This window comes from Gasterosteus aculeatus, chromosome 16 (genome assembly GCF_964276395.1).
Source record: "Gasterosteus aculeatus chromosome 16, fGasAcu3.hap1.1, whole genome shotgun sequence".
Classification (NCBI taxonomy): Eukaryota; Metazoa; Chordata; class Actinopteri; order Perciformes; family Gasterosteidae; genus Gasterosteus; species Gasterosteus aculeatus.
In genome coordinates this window covers 17413237-17430099 of record NC_135704.1, presented here as the reverse complement: position 1 = coordinate 17430099, position 16863 = coordinate 17413237, and the positions used below count along the sequence as shown (strand labels likewise).

Genomic DNA, 16863 nt, shown 5'->3' with positions numbered 1-16863 from the left:
TCCCACCTCGTCCCCTCTTCCAACAGCTCCTGCGTGCACACAATTATTTGTATTTGGTTTAAACTGGAATTCGTGGGTGAAAACGAGCGGCCGCTTGGAGCAGCTGGTTACGCTCACGTTGGCTCCCTGTCCCGAGTCACTGGGTTACTGAACTGAGCCATTGTTCACCGCATTAGTTCCACCTGCGCCGACTGAAGCGAGTCGCTGTTTTTCCCATTTGAGGCTCGCGCGCGGGCGCCGCTATGGGTTTTCACACCGTTGAACGTAAAGAGAAACACCTCGATTGATAATCAATAGCGGGGCGCCGCTGTGCGGACTGATGCACGGCGACCTCTGCTGCGGATTAACCGCTGTAAGGCTGCAGCAGCACTGTAATCTATGGTGCTAATCTTCTGCCAATGTGCACAGGGATTATTAGGCAGATCATGGGGATCAGATTGGGACTGGATTTATGCAACTGCCAGGTGTTGGTCTGCCGTGTTCAGCAGTCTGCGTGTGCGTGTGTGCGTATCATGCACGAGGTTAACAGGTTGTATAAACAGGTTTCTATCAATGGATGGAAACATCGAGGCCGAGTGCAGCGATTGGTGCCGATGGGCTGCGTGCAGGAAGCGGACTCCAGCCGTGCATTGATTTCCACGTCCATCGGGTTTTTTCCGGCCGCTGAAGGTCGCCGAGCGGGGCGAGACAAAGGCCGCTGTGTGTTTTTTTTTGCAGGCGTGCGCACCCTCGCGTTAAAGTAGCGACCTGCGGGAACGAAACAAATCCATCAAGGATGAAAACACAAGAATATTCGCATTGAAAAGAGGTTTTTTAATCCCCATTAACGGCTGTTGTTTTCAGATCCACGTTCAATCTTTTCAACGCGAAGTGATGAATCTGTCCGTCGAGGTCCACAGAGAGAAAAAGGGCGAGGACTCTGCTTTGGCTCCGGCTCTCTGGTCATATTTGGAAATACGCGTCTCGCCATGTGAATGATGGAAGCTGCGTCTGTGTCCCTCTTCACAGAAGTGAAGCGCCAGCTGCTGTAAAACCCTTCAGCACAATGACCTGTTGTTCCTCGGCCACTCCACCTCGGCTCCCACGTGTCGCATCTCGGGCGCTCTTTTCATCTCCCACCTCTGTCCTTTCATTCATTTTGCGGTGTATTTAAACAAACATACATAATAACACCATTTTTATTTCGTCTCCTCTGACCTTTTTTCCTCGGGTTTCCTCTCTTCTTTCCCCCGCGGCCTTTTGCTCCCATTTCTCTTTAGCATCTCTCCGTCTGTGCTGGGAGATTCTTTTTTCACCCGGCAGCGGCTTAGTGACGGAGAGAGCGTATAAAATGAAAACCAACCCGGAGACGGAGAGAGAGAGATGTGGCTTAAAAAAAAAAAAGGCCCGTGGATTATAACCGATAGATGACGGAGCGCTGCATTAAAAGCTTTTAGAGGACGCCGCCGCAGTCCCCCCTACGTGGGGCCGCGTGGACCCGCTGGCTCGGCGGCGACGGACACAACGAGGACAGAAACAAGTCCAATCCGTGTGCCTCGGCGTGCAGGGGGGTGTTAGGAAATCAACACGCGATTGTGTAGCAAAGAGGATTGAAACTCATCTGTGGGGGTAAAATATCCGACTGTACCTTTGATTTTACGTCCACTGAAACAGAGAGTAACAGAGACTTTGACTGCAAGGAAGTCTCACAAGCTCACGATGGCTGCGGCTACGTTTCCTGTCCATTAACAAATGATTTCGGCTGAAAAGCTTCCCGTCGGGATGCGAAGAGCAGAAAGGGAAAAAATGGAATCCATTCTGTCCCAATTTAGAGACGGAGATCACAAAGTGAAAGGAAGAGACTGCTGAGTTAAAATTAGGGCCAGTAGGGGGTGTTTTAAGTGTCTGCTTAAAAACAAAGGACAAAAAAGTGTCAAAACTCGCTTCAAAACGATATTTACTTTACTTTGTGTCGCGTCTTCTGGGAGACTTCTGTAACAATTGAACGCTTTTATCTGCAGTTTGTTTTAAAAGGTTCTTTCGTGCCTTTTTAGTGTGTTTTCGTAACACGTTTCACAGGCAGCAGATGGAAAAGTCTCTCTCTCACTCTTGAATTCATAGCTGCAGGATCTAAATGTGAACACACCACGAGCTGCTGTGTTAATTATACATCCACATTTCCCTCTGAAATGTCCATGAATGTTGTATACCTCTATATCAATAATATAATACAATTCTGACGGCCTTTTGTAGTACTGAAGAACTGTATTTGGTGGAGGATGATCTCCATGGTCTGTCTTTGCCTTCTCACAGGATCCCTCGGTGCAGAAGGTTGGCGGAGGACGGAAGAAGACCGTCTCCTTCAGCAGCATGCCGTCTGAGAAGAAGGTAGCTCACCGTGACGGACTCGCGCCGCGCGATGCCAAAGAGGGAAAAGACGATAAAGTTGCGCGTTTTTTCCCACCAGGTGAGCAGCGCCGCAGACTGCCTGGCCTTCATGCAGGGCGGCTGTGAGCTGAAGAAGATCCGGCCCAACTCCAGGGTCTACTGCCGATTCTACACGCTGGACCCCGACCTCAGCTGCCTGCGCTGGGAGCCGTCCAAGAAGGACAGCGAGCGCGCTCGGCTGGACGTCTCCAGGGTCCGGGAGGTCCGCACGGGGAAGAGCACCGAGACCTTCCTGCACAACGGCCCCCTCACCGAGCACCTGGCCGAGGAGGCGGCCTTCTCGGTCATCCACGGGGAGGATTACCAGGTACGATTTATCCCGCGCTGGATTCCCTTCCAGCCTGTTGCCCCCCCCCCCACCCTGTAACCCCCTCCTCTGCACGCAGTCTCTGGACCTGGTGGCGTTGTCGGCAGACGTGGCCAACATCTGGGTGACGGGCCTCCGCTACCTGTTGGCCCACCCCTCGGTCATCGGGGCCGGCGGGAGGGATGGGGGCCTGTGTGAAGGAGCGGGCGGCTTAGCGGTGGACGGCAGCCCGGGAGGGAAGATGAGGAGCGAGTGGCTGGCGGCGGAGTTCGCCCAGGTGGACGAGGACGGCTACGGCATCGTGTCGGAGGACGTGGCCGTCGGCACCATCTGTAAACTCTGCCCCGGCATCAAGGAAGCAAAGGTGAACGAGTCAGCACGCGCTCTGCAGACTGGGGGGGTTCGTGGCACAAATGGTTTTCTTATTTCAAGTTGATATTCAAAGCACTTTTGCGCGATTGATCAGATTATCAGCCATTTGCAGTAGAAAGACGTTGCTCTAATTGATAAACAAGGAGAGAATTATCGTTTGGTGATGACTGGACGTCACCGCGGCAACAGCCACGGCCGGGGAGGTTTGTTCCTGTAATTGGTGGAGCAGAACGTTTTCATCCCTCGTGTTCGGAGATCCCACCAAATGTCATCAACGTCTGGTACATAAACGATATGCGACGTGCATTTATTGGATATTAATCAGGAATAAGCCCGAGCCGTATTAAGTTAGGACTGTCGATTATTGCAGGCGTGCACTGAGCGGAGAGCAAGATGAACTAATAAAGAGAGAAGAAGAGGAAGCAGGCGAAGGAAGGAGATGATTAATATCGTTGAATGAGGCGTTTTTGTTAATATCCTTCGCTGAAACAAGGTAACTCCAGTTTTAATTAAGCTCCAATAAACCCTCTTCTCGTCCCTCCTCAGGTGCGCCTGCGCTTTAAGGAGATCCAGCGCAGCAAGGAGAAGCTCACCTCCCACGTGACCCGAGAGGAGTTCCACGAGGCCTTCTGCGAGCTCTGCACCCGCCCGGACGTCTACTTCCTGCTGGTGCAGCTGTCCAAAGACCGGGAGTGTCTGGACCCGCAGGACCTGCGTCTCTTCCTGGAGACGGAGCAGGGCTTGTCCCTGGCGACCGCGGAGGGCTGCTGGGAGATCCTGCGGCGCTGCGAGCCCTCGGCCCAGGGCAAGGAGAAGGGGCTGCTGGGCCTGGACGGATTCGCCCGCTACCTGCAGTCTCCGGAGTGCCAGCTGCTCGACCCGGAGCACCTGGGGGTCTGCCAGGACATGAACATGCCTCTGTCCCACTACTACATCAGGTCGGTTCACCATTTGCATTGTTTTTGTAAAGCTCTTGTGCGTGGCCGAGCATCTGTGAGTGAAGTCGCTCGGTGGTCTCGTTCCCCCAGCACCTCGTACCGCTCCTACCTGCTGGAGGACCAGGTGCACGGCAGAGCGGACCTCGGAGGGCTGATCAGGGCTCTGCGGTCCGGCTGTCGCTGCGTGGAGCTGGGAGTGACCGACGGCCCGGAGGGGGAGCCCCTCCTCGGGGTCGACCACGGGCCGGACATCCCCCACCAGCACCACCACCACCACCACCACCACCACCAGCACCAGCACGCGCCCGTCACCCTCCGCTCCGCCCTGGAGGTGGTCAGCAAGTACGCCTTCCTGACCTCGCAGTACCCGCTCTTGGTGTACTTGTGCCAGCGCTGCTCCCCCGGCCAGCAGCGCACCATGGCGCAGCACTTAAAGAAAGTGCTCGGCTCCCGTCTCTACAGGCCGGAGGCCCCCCCCGTCGGCCCGGCGGGGCGAGCCACGGCCTTGCCCTCCCCCGAGCAGCTGAAGGGCCGCGTCCTGATCGTGGGTAAGAAGCTCCCTCCGGAGCAGGACGGCTCCGACGGGGAGGTGTCCGAGGAGGACGAGGAGATCGGAGGAGGGGGTCCCCTGGCGGGACGTCGGATGACCATCCCCGGCGAGGAGGAGCTGGGCGTGGTCCTGGTGGTGCCGCCGCCCTCTCAGCCCAGGAAGCTGCGCCTCCACAAGGAGCTGTCGGACCTGGTGGCGATCGCTCGCACGGGCAGCCGCGGCTTCTACGCCCAGAGGGCCGGCAAACAGGCCCAGCAGGTGTCCCCGCCCAGCAGCCCCTCCTCCCCCGGCCCGCCGCCGCCGCCGCCGCCTTCCGAGGCGCCATCCTGGACGCTGTGCTCCCTGGGCGAGGGAGAGGCCGGGCGCCTGACCACGGAGAGCCCGGAGGACCTGGTGATGTTCACCAAGCGCACCCTGACGAGGGTGCGGCCCAGCTCGGTGCGTCTGGACTCCAGTAACCCCAACCCGCAGGGCTACTGGAAAGGAGGCGTCCAGCTCGTGGCCTTGAACCAGCAGACCCCCGGCGCCATGCTGGACCTCCACAGGGGTCGCTTCTCCCAGAACGGCGGGTGCGGCTACGTCCTCCGGCCGGCCGTGATGAGGGACGAGGTGTCCTATTTCAGCGCCCACACGCAGGGCTGCGTGCCGGGGGTGCCGGCTCAGACTCTACGGATCAAGGTGAAGGCGGCACGCCGGCGTTGCAGCTTTTCTCTTCCTTCTTTGTCTTTCTTTTTTCAACCACCGTTGAGGTTCTTTCCGCAATTAACCCGCGCCGGCTTTGTGTGTCCGGCCCGCGCAGGTGATCAGCGCCCACAACCTGCCCAAGCCTCAGGGATCGGGGGCGAAGGGGGAGGTCATTGACCCCTACGTGGTCCTGGAGCTGCACGGCGTACCGGCCGACTGTGCCGAGCAGCGCACGCGCACCGCCGCTCAGAACCAGGACGACCCGCTGTTTGACGAGACCTTTGAGTTTCAGGTGAGGCCTGCTGCAGATGCTCAGGGTTTGTGTTTGCAGGCGGGTGCTCGGTATTGGGTGAAGTCTCTTTGCAACTGGAGCAAGAATGCATCGTTTAATATTTAAAAATTCTCATACTGTCGGATTCAATGCTCCCGTATACTCGGTGAAGTGACGTCTCTTTAAATCACTCTCTGCAAAAAAGCCCAGTTTGCTCTGGTTGGATTTTTTGGTGTCATGGAGGTTGTGTATTATAATTCTAATGAGTCTGCAGGTGACGTAGGAACACAAAGCTGATGTGAACCTCACCAAGCAAAACTAGGTCGTTTTAGTTTGCAGTGTGCGAGTCGGAAGCAAATAAGCAAAGTGAATATGTGAATGAGTTCCTCATATTCTCCCTTTACTATATTTAGGTTGTTGACATGCGCACTCAATAATGTCCATACAGCAAACACTGGGAAAAACAAGCGCCTCTTTAAGCCATTTACATAACAGCATGACAGCCGCTCATAATAATCCTGTTTACGGGAGCAAAAAATAATATTTTAATTTTCTAGAGAAATTGTTTATTTCTGTGTTTTTCTCAAAGAGAGAATAAATGTCCCAGGATGCACCTTAAGTCTCACTTAACAAATGAATAAATACTGTAGTTTTTGGCGTCTATAGAATCATCCTCTAATCTAAACGGAAAAGACTTTTATTGCATAACATCTTATTTCAATGTGCCTTTTTAAAAAAGTGGACTAGATGAAACATTTTTAGGAAAGAGAGAAATGTCAACAACATAAAAGGGTCTTATATGATGTTTTGGAGAGATCTACGTGTGCTTCTCTGTTGGCTCTGCACCTCCACCTAAATAGAGCCCAGAGTACTTAATTACTGGGGGGGGATTTGGGGGGGGGGGGGGGGGGGGGGGGGCTCCGTGAATGCACTTTCTTCTGCACTGAATTCATTACAGCTGATTTGGCTTTTATTTTTATTTTTTTCCGCCGCTCAGTGACAGAATCGTTTATCGGTGTGCCGTGATGACAAGCTGTCACAACCGATATGGCGACATGTGTGTGTGTGCGCGCGCGTGTGTGTGTGTGTGTGTTCCTGAAGCATCATCACGAGTTGTGTAATACTGGTAGTTGGAGGCAGCGTGTGACTGTGATCGCAGCGGATCCTTGGCAGGAAAGTGGCGCGAAGCGGAACTTGGATTCCACGTGTGACTTTTTTCAAGCTTCCATTCAACGAGCAAACGAGTAAAATATGTGGAATGAAAAGAAGAAAATATCTGCATTCACGCTGTCTCAGTCTCTTTCTTACAGATGAATAACATAATATATAATATTCACTTAAGAGAGTTGGCAGATTACAGATTTAAATGGGGGAGGGGGGCATTTAAATCACAATACATTAACATTCTAAACTGTCACAGTGCTAAAACGCTGCCCCTTTACCAACTCTTCTCTCTATAGACGTACTACGAGTTCAGATGTCACTCTGGAGACAAAAAATGTATTATGTAAACACAAGACCACTTTATTCGGGTCTTTGTATTTTGCCTGCACAGAACATCAGCTTCTCCCAGCACACACACACACACACACGCGCACACACACACACACACACGCTGTACTTCATGATAGTGCAGACCGAGCCTGAGGCAGCAGCCCAGACCTCGTTCAGTCAACGTGACATGTCCCGCCCCCCTCCGCCCCCCATCCATCACCACGCGGGTCCTCTTCAGAATACACTCGCATGTTTGCGTTACAATGAACGCAGCCGTGCGCCCGTCTGCGTCTGCTTGGTTTTAGTTACTCACACGTGAAGGAGTATCAGATTGTTAAAAACAGTTTTTAATGTGAAATGCTCACATGTTATTTTTCTTGGAGCTGAAGTATAATTTCAGACACGTTTAATCACTAAGAATTTCTGTGCTTTCGTCCTCGCGGAGTCCGACAGGTTGCACCGCCGCGTTGCTACGCCAACCCGCAGCGGACAAACCAAACCCCGGTCCCGGGGAGAGACTTTCACGTCCCCACGTCAACCCCCGAAAGCCCGTTACCATGGCGATGCATTTTGCACAATTGGGCACAGTTTGCAACCAGCCGAAATAGCTCTTAGTCCCTGAAAGGGAACAGCGACTTCCCGCCACATCGCCATGCTGTTTTTTGGGGGGTTTTTTGGGGGCAAAGTGGAAAAGAAACGAGTGTGTTTCTGTTCTGTGATTCTGTACCAGGCTTTTAGTTTAAGCAGATGTGACACGCACCTCGACTCAAACTGTGACCTCTGGAGGAAATCAACGTCTCAACTGCGAATGCTTCAGTTTATTTTCCTTCGTATGGTTCATTCTCTGGGACACACACAGACACACACAGACACGCACGCACGCACAACTCCGGCTCGGGGCAAGTTTATTCTCATTCTCTGTGGGAAATGATGGATTCGTACTGCCTGTTGCTATATAGACACGACATCCAACCCGTGTGTGTGTGTGTGTGTGTGTGTGTGTGTGTGTGCGTCTGCGTGTGTGCGTGTGTGTGTGTGTGTGTGTCAGCCTTTGGGAAGAGAGAAGCAGCCATCAGCTGATAATGTTCTATTATGAATGTTGTTTGCTCCTCTGCACTGAATGAGCTTCATTTGTCCTCCCACTTACTGCGCACGTGTGTATAATTGGTGTGTGTGTGTGATTGTGTGTCTGCACATATGAGCGTTTATAGGCTTATTAGCCGTTAAAGTCCTGTGGAGGTGTGATTTTTATGTGCAATATTTCCACCAACCCCCCCACCACCACCACTCTGCAGCAGCACCACGTTAACACGAATGCTTCACCTGAGCAGCTTCGTGAGTGACGCTGAACGACACAAAGCGGCGTTTGAGCTCCTCCAGCTGCACACCGGCACTGATTCATCACCGGTCCGTCGCCGTAAACACTTAGCGGAGTGCACATTTTACCCCTAATAAGAGCCGACCAGATGATCCCAAATCAAGAGCGTGAATAATTTACCCACCGTCTCTCCTCAGGTGACTGAACCTTTGAAAGCCGCGGTAATCAAACGGACATAAATAACAAGGCTGATGATACAAATAGTTAATAAGACGCCAGGGTCTCTGCGTGAAGTCTGTATATTTATATGTAAATGTGATGACGTCATCCGCAGGGGCTTTGGGGCTTTCAATCTTATATAATCTTCATCGCCACATAAGATTTGCTGAACTGTAATGAAATTGTAGCTGAATGCTAATTGTTGCGTTCCATAAACACTCGGCAAACTCCATCTGCATCACAAAGCGCCGCATTGAGGGACCCGCGCGCCCACGTGAATGAGGGAATTCACGTTGTTTAAATACATTTGCAAACACTGCTCCCGTCCCGCCTGCAGGTGAACATGCCGGAGCTGGCGCTGCTGCGCTTCGTGGTGCTGGACGACGACTACATCGGGGACGACTTCATCGGCCAGTACAGCGTGGCCTTCGAGTGCCTTCAGCCCGGCTACCGCAACGTGCCCCTGCTGGGCATGGCGGGAGACCCCCTGCCGCACACCAGCCTGTTCGTCCACGTGGCCGTCACCAACCGGGCGGAGGGCGGGAAGGCCCAGCGCCGCGGCCTGTCGGCGAGGAGGGTGGGGAGGCGGGGCCGGGAGTACGTGGCGCTGAGGCACACCGGCATCAAGGCGGTGGACGAGAGCTTCAAACCGGCCGGCGCCCCCCTGAGGGAGGCCACGGACCTGCGGGAGGATGCTCAGGTGAGGAGGAGTCAGTCGGCCAATCAGGCGCTTTTACATTCCGGACATTCCGCTATTGTCAGACACGTCAATTCCGATAAGGCGCAACTCGGCGAAAAAAACGACCCCCCGGGAGGCTATCGCCAAGGCGTCAATAAGAAAGATTTGAAAAGGCGCAAATCATCCTGGGGCGGCACGTAGTGACGCGTCAGCCCAGTTCCACATGTCTCACTTGAAGCAGAAAACAACACAGATGAATGGATCCGTTGGTGAGTTCAGTCCGTCCGAGGATCGACTTAAAGTCGGCGAATCAGCAGTTTGCACTCGAATCGTCGTCGGACTACTTTCGCAGTTTTTCTGGAATATTGTTCAGAAGAAATTAAAGAAATGATTTTACGTTATTCATAATATGCAGGACACTGTTCCTGGAAACTTAAAATGACCTCAATGGCAAATCCCAGCCTGCATTGGTGAATGAGGAGCAAAAAGAAGTAAGGATTCGGGAGAGGAATCCTTCATCGTCTCACGTATGACCAAAAGCTGGAACAATCCCGCCCGACCATTGTATCAGACATCCTCCCTCACACACACACACACACACACACACACACACACACACACACACACACACACACACGGACACATTCACAAACTGCTTTTAATCCGCTTCTCTTTCACACGACTCTCTCCTCCTCCGTGTCCCCCGTCAGTGAGTCCAGCTGTGGGCTCATCTGCCACACTCAGTTATTATTCATCATGCGTCTACACACACACACACACACACACACACACACACACACACACACACACATAGGTGGGGCGCGATAATCGCTCGTCCGGTTGGGGCTCTGCCAGGTGGCAAATTGTATTCGAGTGGTTTTATACGTACAGAAAAATACCTTTCACCTTCACCATTATGACCCAAAATGTAATGTAGGCAGATTGACCAGTGACACACATTTATTCTTGTGTTGCATCCTGACACACCTGCAACTCTGGATGCTGAAATGATTCTTCTGTTATCGGCTCCTCCAGCCAAACGCACTTAGGCTGAGTCTGATTTCACTGGATTAAAAGCAGCAACGACTGATTTGATTCACAAGGGAGACAGCAGATGACATAGAGGACAAAGAGAAGTGTGTGTGTGTGTGTGTGTGTTTGCCGCCTGTGTCACCCAGTTTACTCCAACAGCAGGAACTCCACATCTGATCCAACGCTATTTTCCTCTTCCCTCCCTCCCTCCCTCTCCCTCTCTCTCCCCCCAGAGCGCCACGGCCAGCTTCAAGGAGCAGTGTGGGCTCCCCTCTGTGGCCAAGCTGAAGCAGTGCATCCAGAGCCTGACCACCAGGCTGCAGGGCCCCGAGGGCGCCATGGGGGCCGCCATGGTGCTGAGGGAGGGCTACCCGTGTCTGGAGCCGCTCGTCGGCCTCGCGGAGCCGACGCGCAAACTGCTGGCCGCCTACGACGCGGTGAGTGAGGGCGCAGGCCTTCCGTCCGGGGAGGAGGGGGGGGGTGGAATTTATGTTAAAAATGCAATAAATATGCAGAAAGGCAGTGCATGAAACACACACACACTCACACGCTCACACGCCACACTGCCAGCTGTGTCTCCTCATTCTCCATCATCACATCAGGCCGATTCTCTTCCACCTGTGAACACCCACGCACACAGACACACACACACACACACACACAGCGCGCTCCTCTCCGAGCTGTCGCGTTGGTGCACGTCAGCGCAGCTAATGGTGTGCGAGTGGGATGTGGCGGATGTGGGCGGCAGGTCGGCGCGATCGAACGTCACACCTAAAAGGCTCAGTCAGCACACACACACACACACACACACTCACACACACACTCTCCTCGCTGTCTGTCTTTCTGTTCCCGTCGCTTTGTCTGAACAACATTCCCAAGATATTCAGCTTACAATGTTGTGTGAGTCATTTTTGTTTTAACTGCTGAATAAATTGAGTTGGATCAACTGACTAATTTCATCTAAAAATAAATCACACATTTCCTTATTTTCAGCCCGACATATTTGTTGGTGGGCGGCACGGTGGCGTGGTGGTTAGCACTGTTGCCTCACAGCAAGAAGGTCCTGGGTTCGATTCCGCCCAGTGGCCTTTCTGTGTGGAGTCTGCATGTTCTCCCCGTGTCTGTGTGGGTTCTCTCCGGGTTCTCCGGCTTCCTCCCACAGTCCAAAGACATGCTCTGGGGATCAGGTTAATTGGGGACTTTAAATTGCCCGTAGATGTGTGAATGTGAGTGTGAATGGTTGTATGTCTCTGTGTTAGCCCTGCGATTGGCTGGCGACCAATCCAGGGTGTACCCTGTCTATCGCCCGAAGTTGGCTGGGATGGACTCCAGCCCCCCCGCGACCCTGTGTGCAGGATAAGCGGTTTGACAATGGATGGATGGATATTTGTTGGTTGTTTTGGAGAAACCTCAATGCTCCTCAATTAAGTTGTGACTGTAACTTCCTTCCCCGTCTGCGCAGATGATCGCCGCCCAGAAACAGCTGATTGAGAACGCGGACGGCGTCCAGGAGAGGATCGCCCACGTGCAGAGAGAAGGTAACCGCGATAATGAGCTTTCGCTTTTACCCCCCTCTCCCTCCATCCTCCCCCTCCCTCCCCGAAAAAGAGCGAACGTGAACATCAAACAGCTGAACTTAATGAGGACGACTGTAAGCGGCGTTCCACGCGCAGAGACGCGGCCCTCTGGACCGTTTGACACAGCGTGGATTTAATCATCAGCAACAAGCCCCGAAGGCGCCGTTGGTGAATAAATAAGCAAACGCGTCATTGATATTCAGGTGTAACTCAGATAGCTGGTGACCTTTACGGGTCGACGTAGATGTCACGAGGAAACGCAGCAACAAGCAATCCATCAGGAGGAATGTTGTCGACACGGAACATTCTGTGTTGGGCACAAAGATGATTCCGGCTCCCGACGCCGTTTCACCCGCTTCATCGGAATGGTTGTCTGTGTGTGTAGGAATGGACTTCCACGAGGAACTCTCCCGGCTCGGCGAGAAGGAGGGGCTGAAGGGACGCAAGCAGAGCAAAGCGGTGGAGAGTTTCACCTGGAACATCACCGTGCTCAAGGTGCTCATGTTGATTTAAAAAACAGCCTTTTTCCCTCCAGGCGTGCACACGAAGGTCCTTCTGCCATTTTTACCAAAACGTAAAAACACTGAAACTTTTCAGACGCGCTCAGCAGCAGCAGATGTTTTGTCATTTTAAAAGAAGAGATAAATCTGTTCTTATTAACTGCATTTAATTCAAAGCTTCTGGTGAAAAGAAAATGGCAAATGAAACGTTTATTTTAGATGATATTAAAGGCTCCTCTAGGGACGGCTGTTGGAAATTAGCAGAAGCTAAAGATCATCAAGCATATGGATTTGTCCCCACGGAATATATTTTAGAAATAGTTTTGTGAAATATACACAGCTGCTGTGATGAGGTAACTGCAGTGATTAGCTTCTTATAGCTCAACGTTTTGGTCTCCGGCCTTTGGTGTAACGTAGTCGGCTCTGTGCAGCACCTGCAGCACAAAGCAGCGTGCAAAAATACAAAATACAAAAAAAATTCCGCTTTGCGTGAGTTTAACTCTCCCCCCCCCCCCCCCCCCCCCCCCCCCGTGCTCTGCAGGGTCAGAGCGACCTGCTGCGCGGCGCCAAGATGGACTCCCTGGACGCCCTGAGGCAGCTCGCTCTCGCCTGCGAAGCCTGCGGACTCGCCTCCGACCCCTCGGCCTCCGCCGAGCTGCACCGCTCCTCCTCCCAGCCTCCGTCCGGCCGCAGGAGCAGCACGCACGGCAACGGGCGCGTCTGACGAGGAGGAGGAGGAGGATGAGAGGGTGGGGGGGGGGGTCCGGGGGGGGCAGAGCGGGTACCAAATGCCCCCAGAGGAGACCGGCTGTGGCAGCGCAGCCCTCCGTGCGGGGAGCCGGTGAACGCGGAGACGCTTCTGGTGAATGTCCCAACGCAGAGAGGGAGACCACTGTGGACCCGCTCCTCCTTGTCTTTCTGTGAGACAAGCGGACAATTCAGCGTCTTCCCTCTGCGGGAGAGGAAACATTAGACTCCTGATTAATTGTGTGACTGTAGTGACTATGGGGGGGGGGGGGGGGGGGGGGGTGATGTTTACATTGCCGTTGGTGTTCAGAGGCGGAATGCAGAAGGGAGGAGACGACGGGACATGTCTCAGTGTTTCAGCCGGTCCCCTGTGTGTGTGTGTGTGCACAATATACACACAGTGTGCAAGGTGCTGTGAGACAGGATGTGACCCAACGCACAACGCACAACATACAACACACAGGCAACGGGGCCTTTTGCTTCTCTGCTTATCCGTCCACGTGTGACATCATCAAGTCTCGGCTGACTTGAAACTTAAAAAAAAAAACAAAAAAAAAACATGGCAGCTGTTCCCGGTGACGGCAAATTCCTCCAAAGCCTCCAGACAGAGCGAGTCTCTCAATGAATGTCAGAGGACAAATAGAGCTGATTTAAAGTACCAACACGTTTGGAGAGGCCTGAACAAAACTCCACAAGTAAAAACTGCGTGAAGACAGAAGTTATGGGGGACGAATCAAGGCAACAGGAAGCTCAAGCCTGATTCCTAACAAAAGCAGGTGAAACAATAAAACATTGATATAAGAACATCTGACATCAAAAATTATGCAAACAATGAAAAGAGCATTAACGCAAGTAAAATCTGTTTTAATAAATGATTTAAAAGACACTTCCAGAGTTGATGCATGTAGGAAACCATCAAAGGTACATTTTGTGAAGTAAACCAGCAGCAGAGTCCACGCACACACACAGGAGCGCTTGTTTTCCTCACCAGTGTGGCCTTTTAAAACCCGCCGCGCTCAGCTCAGAGGGCCGGGCTGAAACACTAGATACTGTCTACACGGTGGTGTACTTCATGTACACGTGTGTATTGCTTAACCACAATGACCTGCTAGTGTGTGTGTGTGTGTGTGTGTGTGTGTAAAACAGATTCCTGCAGTATTGGTGAAGTACACTGTATTTATGTAGCAATAATCCTAATGGCCGTTAAAACAAAGTCATGACTCATGACCTCGCTGTGGGCCGACTGAAGACAATGTAACAAACTTTATAGCTCAGTGATGCTTCTAAATGTGTGCGTCCAGCGGGGGCCACTGTTCCTCTTTGGCCTTTCGAGTGTAACTGTGTGTTTCTTAATCAACACTTGTGCTTTTTATTCAGCTTTTGTACTCTTGTATCTTGTAATGCTGCGTTTGAACTAATGTGATCATCAGACAGTTTTAACACATTATAATCTATTCTTTGGTGGACAAAATTGATCTCCAATATCGGTGGTTTGCAGGTTTTATAACGAGTTAAAAAAAAGTGAAAAATTATTCTTATTTGAAAAATGATTAAAAAGCCCCCTAATCTGCTCCTGAGAAGAGTGTGACCCGATAACACCCCTAAAAGTAGACGTGTAGGGAAGAGAGCGGCGGCTGAAGGATAGGAGAGGTGGCTTATTGTAGACAGTTTTAACTGAAGAATATACACATTGAATGTGATTTTACGCCTTTCAGGTAGCTATTGTTTGCAGGTAATGTCGCTAAAGTTCAGCGTGCAGAGGCTACAGCTCGGGCCCGGTTTCAATCAGCTGAAATATTATTTAGTGGTGGTGCAAATGAAAGAATTTTGGGATATGCACCTGTCCGCAGGTTGCAAAGTTCTGGGAAATAAAAAAATCGTGAATCCCCCCCCCTCCCCCCCAGCGGTCCTCCCCTCACTACAGTGCTTTACTATGATGCTCGGTAATGTATTCTGTTTGCGACCCAATGCCACATGCCGACGCCCTTAAGCGCCCCCCTCACACCTCCATCAGATGTGCACTGAGCTCTTCCTCTGAGCTTTGAGTTTGAAGGAGGCGTACGAGGAGGGACGAGGAGGGACGAGGAGGGACGAGGTGTCCCTCGCTCTCGCTGAGTGAAGCTGCCTCTCTTTGCAGACCGGTGGTCCAATAGAGCTTCACATTCACCTGAATTATCGAATGAGCCGTTTGTACCCGCCGTAGTGGTGCGGACGGATACGGATGGGGTGCAAAACACAAGTATTTTAGGTTCTGCATTACGTGGCGTCTGCAGTGTCTCCGCCGCTGACCTTTAACCCCAGTGTTGTTCCTTGCTCTTACAGTCGTTGTATGTTTTTGTAAAATAGAAGAGAGAAAAGAAGACCAAAAGAAAGAAAAAATATTTATTGAAATGTGTTTAAAGAAACAAAATAAATATAATTAATTAAATGGACCTTGCTTTTATTTTGAAAAGCTACTGTGTTTTCTATCTGAACATTAATCTAATATAACAAGAGTATGTTTCCCGTTAATAAAGTGATTTTCTTCCTGATCGGATCGTGTTCTGTTGCTGTGATGGACGTGTGGACCTGTAGGCCTTTTTCCTGTAGAACTGCTCAGGAACAGTCGCGCTGTCACACTCACTCAACAGTGCCTAGTGCGACCTTTGACTCCTCTCCCAAATCTGCTTACAAAACGTTTTATTACATATCTAGATTAAGCTTCCATCATATACAAATATACTGCGTTCATGAATTAGTTCAATAATAGAGAGAGAGACACACAGAAACACTGACACTGATCCATGAGGGGAGGCGGAATAAAAAAGTCCTTTCAGTATAAAACAGTAAGCTTTAACTGCATCACAAACTACATCTAAATGGATGAAAATTGATTCACTTCCTTCAATCCTTTGCGTGATGAAGGATTTGTTGCAGGACTTGGATTAGAATGCATTAGTTTTAACATCGTAAACATGCAATATAAAACAACTTTACTTCAGTCAGTACTGTTTATTTAGCGTGCCACCTGTGATGCTACCTTGCTGTTGTGTGTACTCATAAAGTAATCGATTAAGGCTGCGCTAGCATGTGGTTAGCATCTGAGCTAAACTCGAGTTTGCCGAGCGGGAACCGAGCAGAAAAAGATGGAACCGAAATCAGTTGTGCAGCTCGACGGTTTTCACTGGCTGCACAAGGAACAAAGTGTGCAGGATGTTCCTCTGCACCTCCAGCAGGGGGCGCCACGCACCAACGAAACAAACAACAACATCATTGCACAGGTCAACCGTGCAATTCATTTGTTTTAATGAAAGATTTTCAGATGCTTTACGCCAATATCATCTTTGCAATTTTTTTCCCTCAATATTGTTTAATTAGTTTTAATTGGTTAAGTAGTTTAAGTAGTAGTACTTTTTAATTAACTTAGTGATATTTATGTGATTCTTTTTATCAATAGATCAAGTTGAAAGCAAATGGTGTCCATGTTGACGCTGTTAAATTAATTATTTGACCACGTATGCAAATATAACATATAATTACAACGGTCAAAAACCCCAAATACGTCACATTAACGATGAGGCGAAGCAGAGAAGCTTTAAACCCACACAAATGACTGGAACCATTAAATAAAACCTCAAATATTATCTGTCAATCCGCTTTTCTGTTATACGATTATTTGTGCAATGCACGGCATGCTCCATAAAAATCTGTTTTTCTTAGGAAAAGATAACTCACACCTCCCCCCCCCCTCCCTCCCCCCACACCCACC

At 51.1% G+C, this 16863-nt stretch overlaps 1 protein-coding gene across 1 annotated transcript in view; it reads left to right on the top strand.

The window, feature by feature from the left end:
• Positions 1–15646, top strand: part of plcl1 (phospholipase C like 1) — a 38097-nt gene extending 22451 nt beyond the window's left edge. The window contains exons 2-12 of the mRNA XM_078090542.1: positions 2293–2367; positions 2447–2734; positions 2814–3098; positions 3653–4044; positions 4135–5272; positions 5394–5570; positions 8918–9280; positions 10525–10728; positions 11754–11829; positions 12254–12363; positions 12910–15646. Of these exons, the coding sequence (XP_077946668.1) occupies positions 2293–2367; positions 2447–2734; positions 2814–3098; positions 3653–4044; positions 4135–5272; positions 5394–5570; positions 8918–9280; positions 10525–10728; positions 11754–11829; positions 12254–12363; positions 12910–13092 (3291 nt within the window). The 3' untranslated portion in view covers positions 13093–15646. The remainder of the gene's footprint in view (positions 1–2292; positions 2368–2446; positions 2735–2813; positions 3099–3652; positions 4045–4134; positions 5273–5393; positions 5571–8917; positions 9281–10524; positions 10729–11753; positions 11830–12253; positions 12364–12909) is intronic.
• Positions 15647–16863: the final 1217 nt, after the last annotated feature.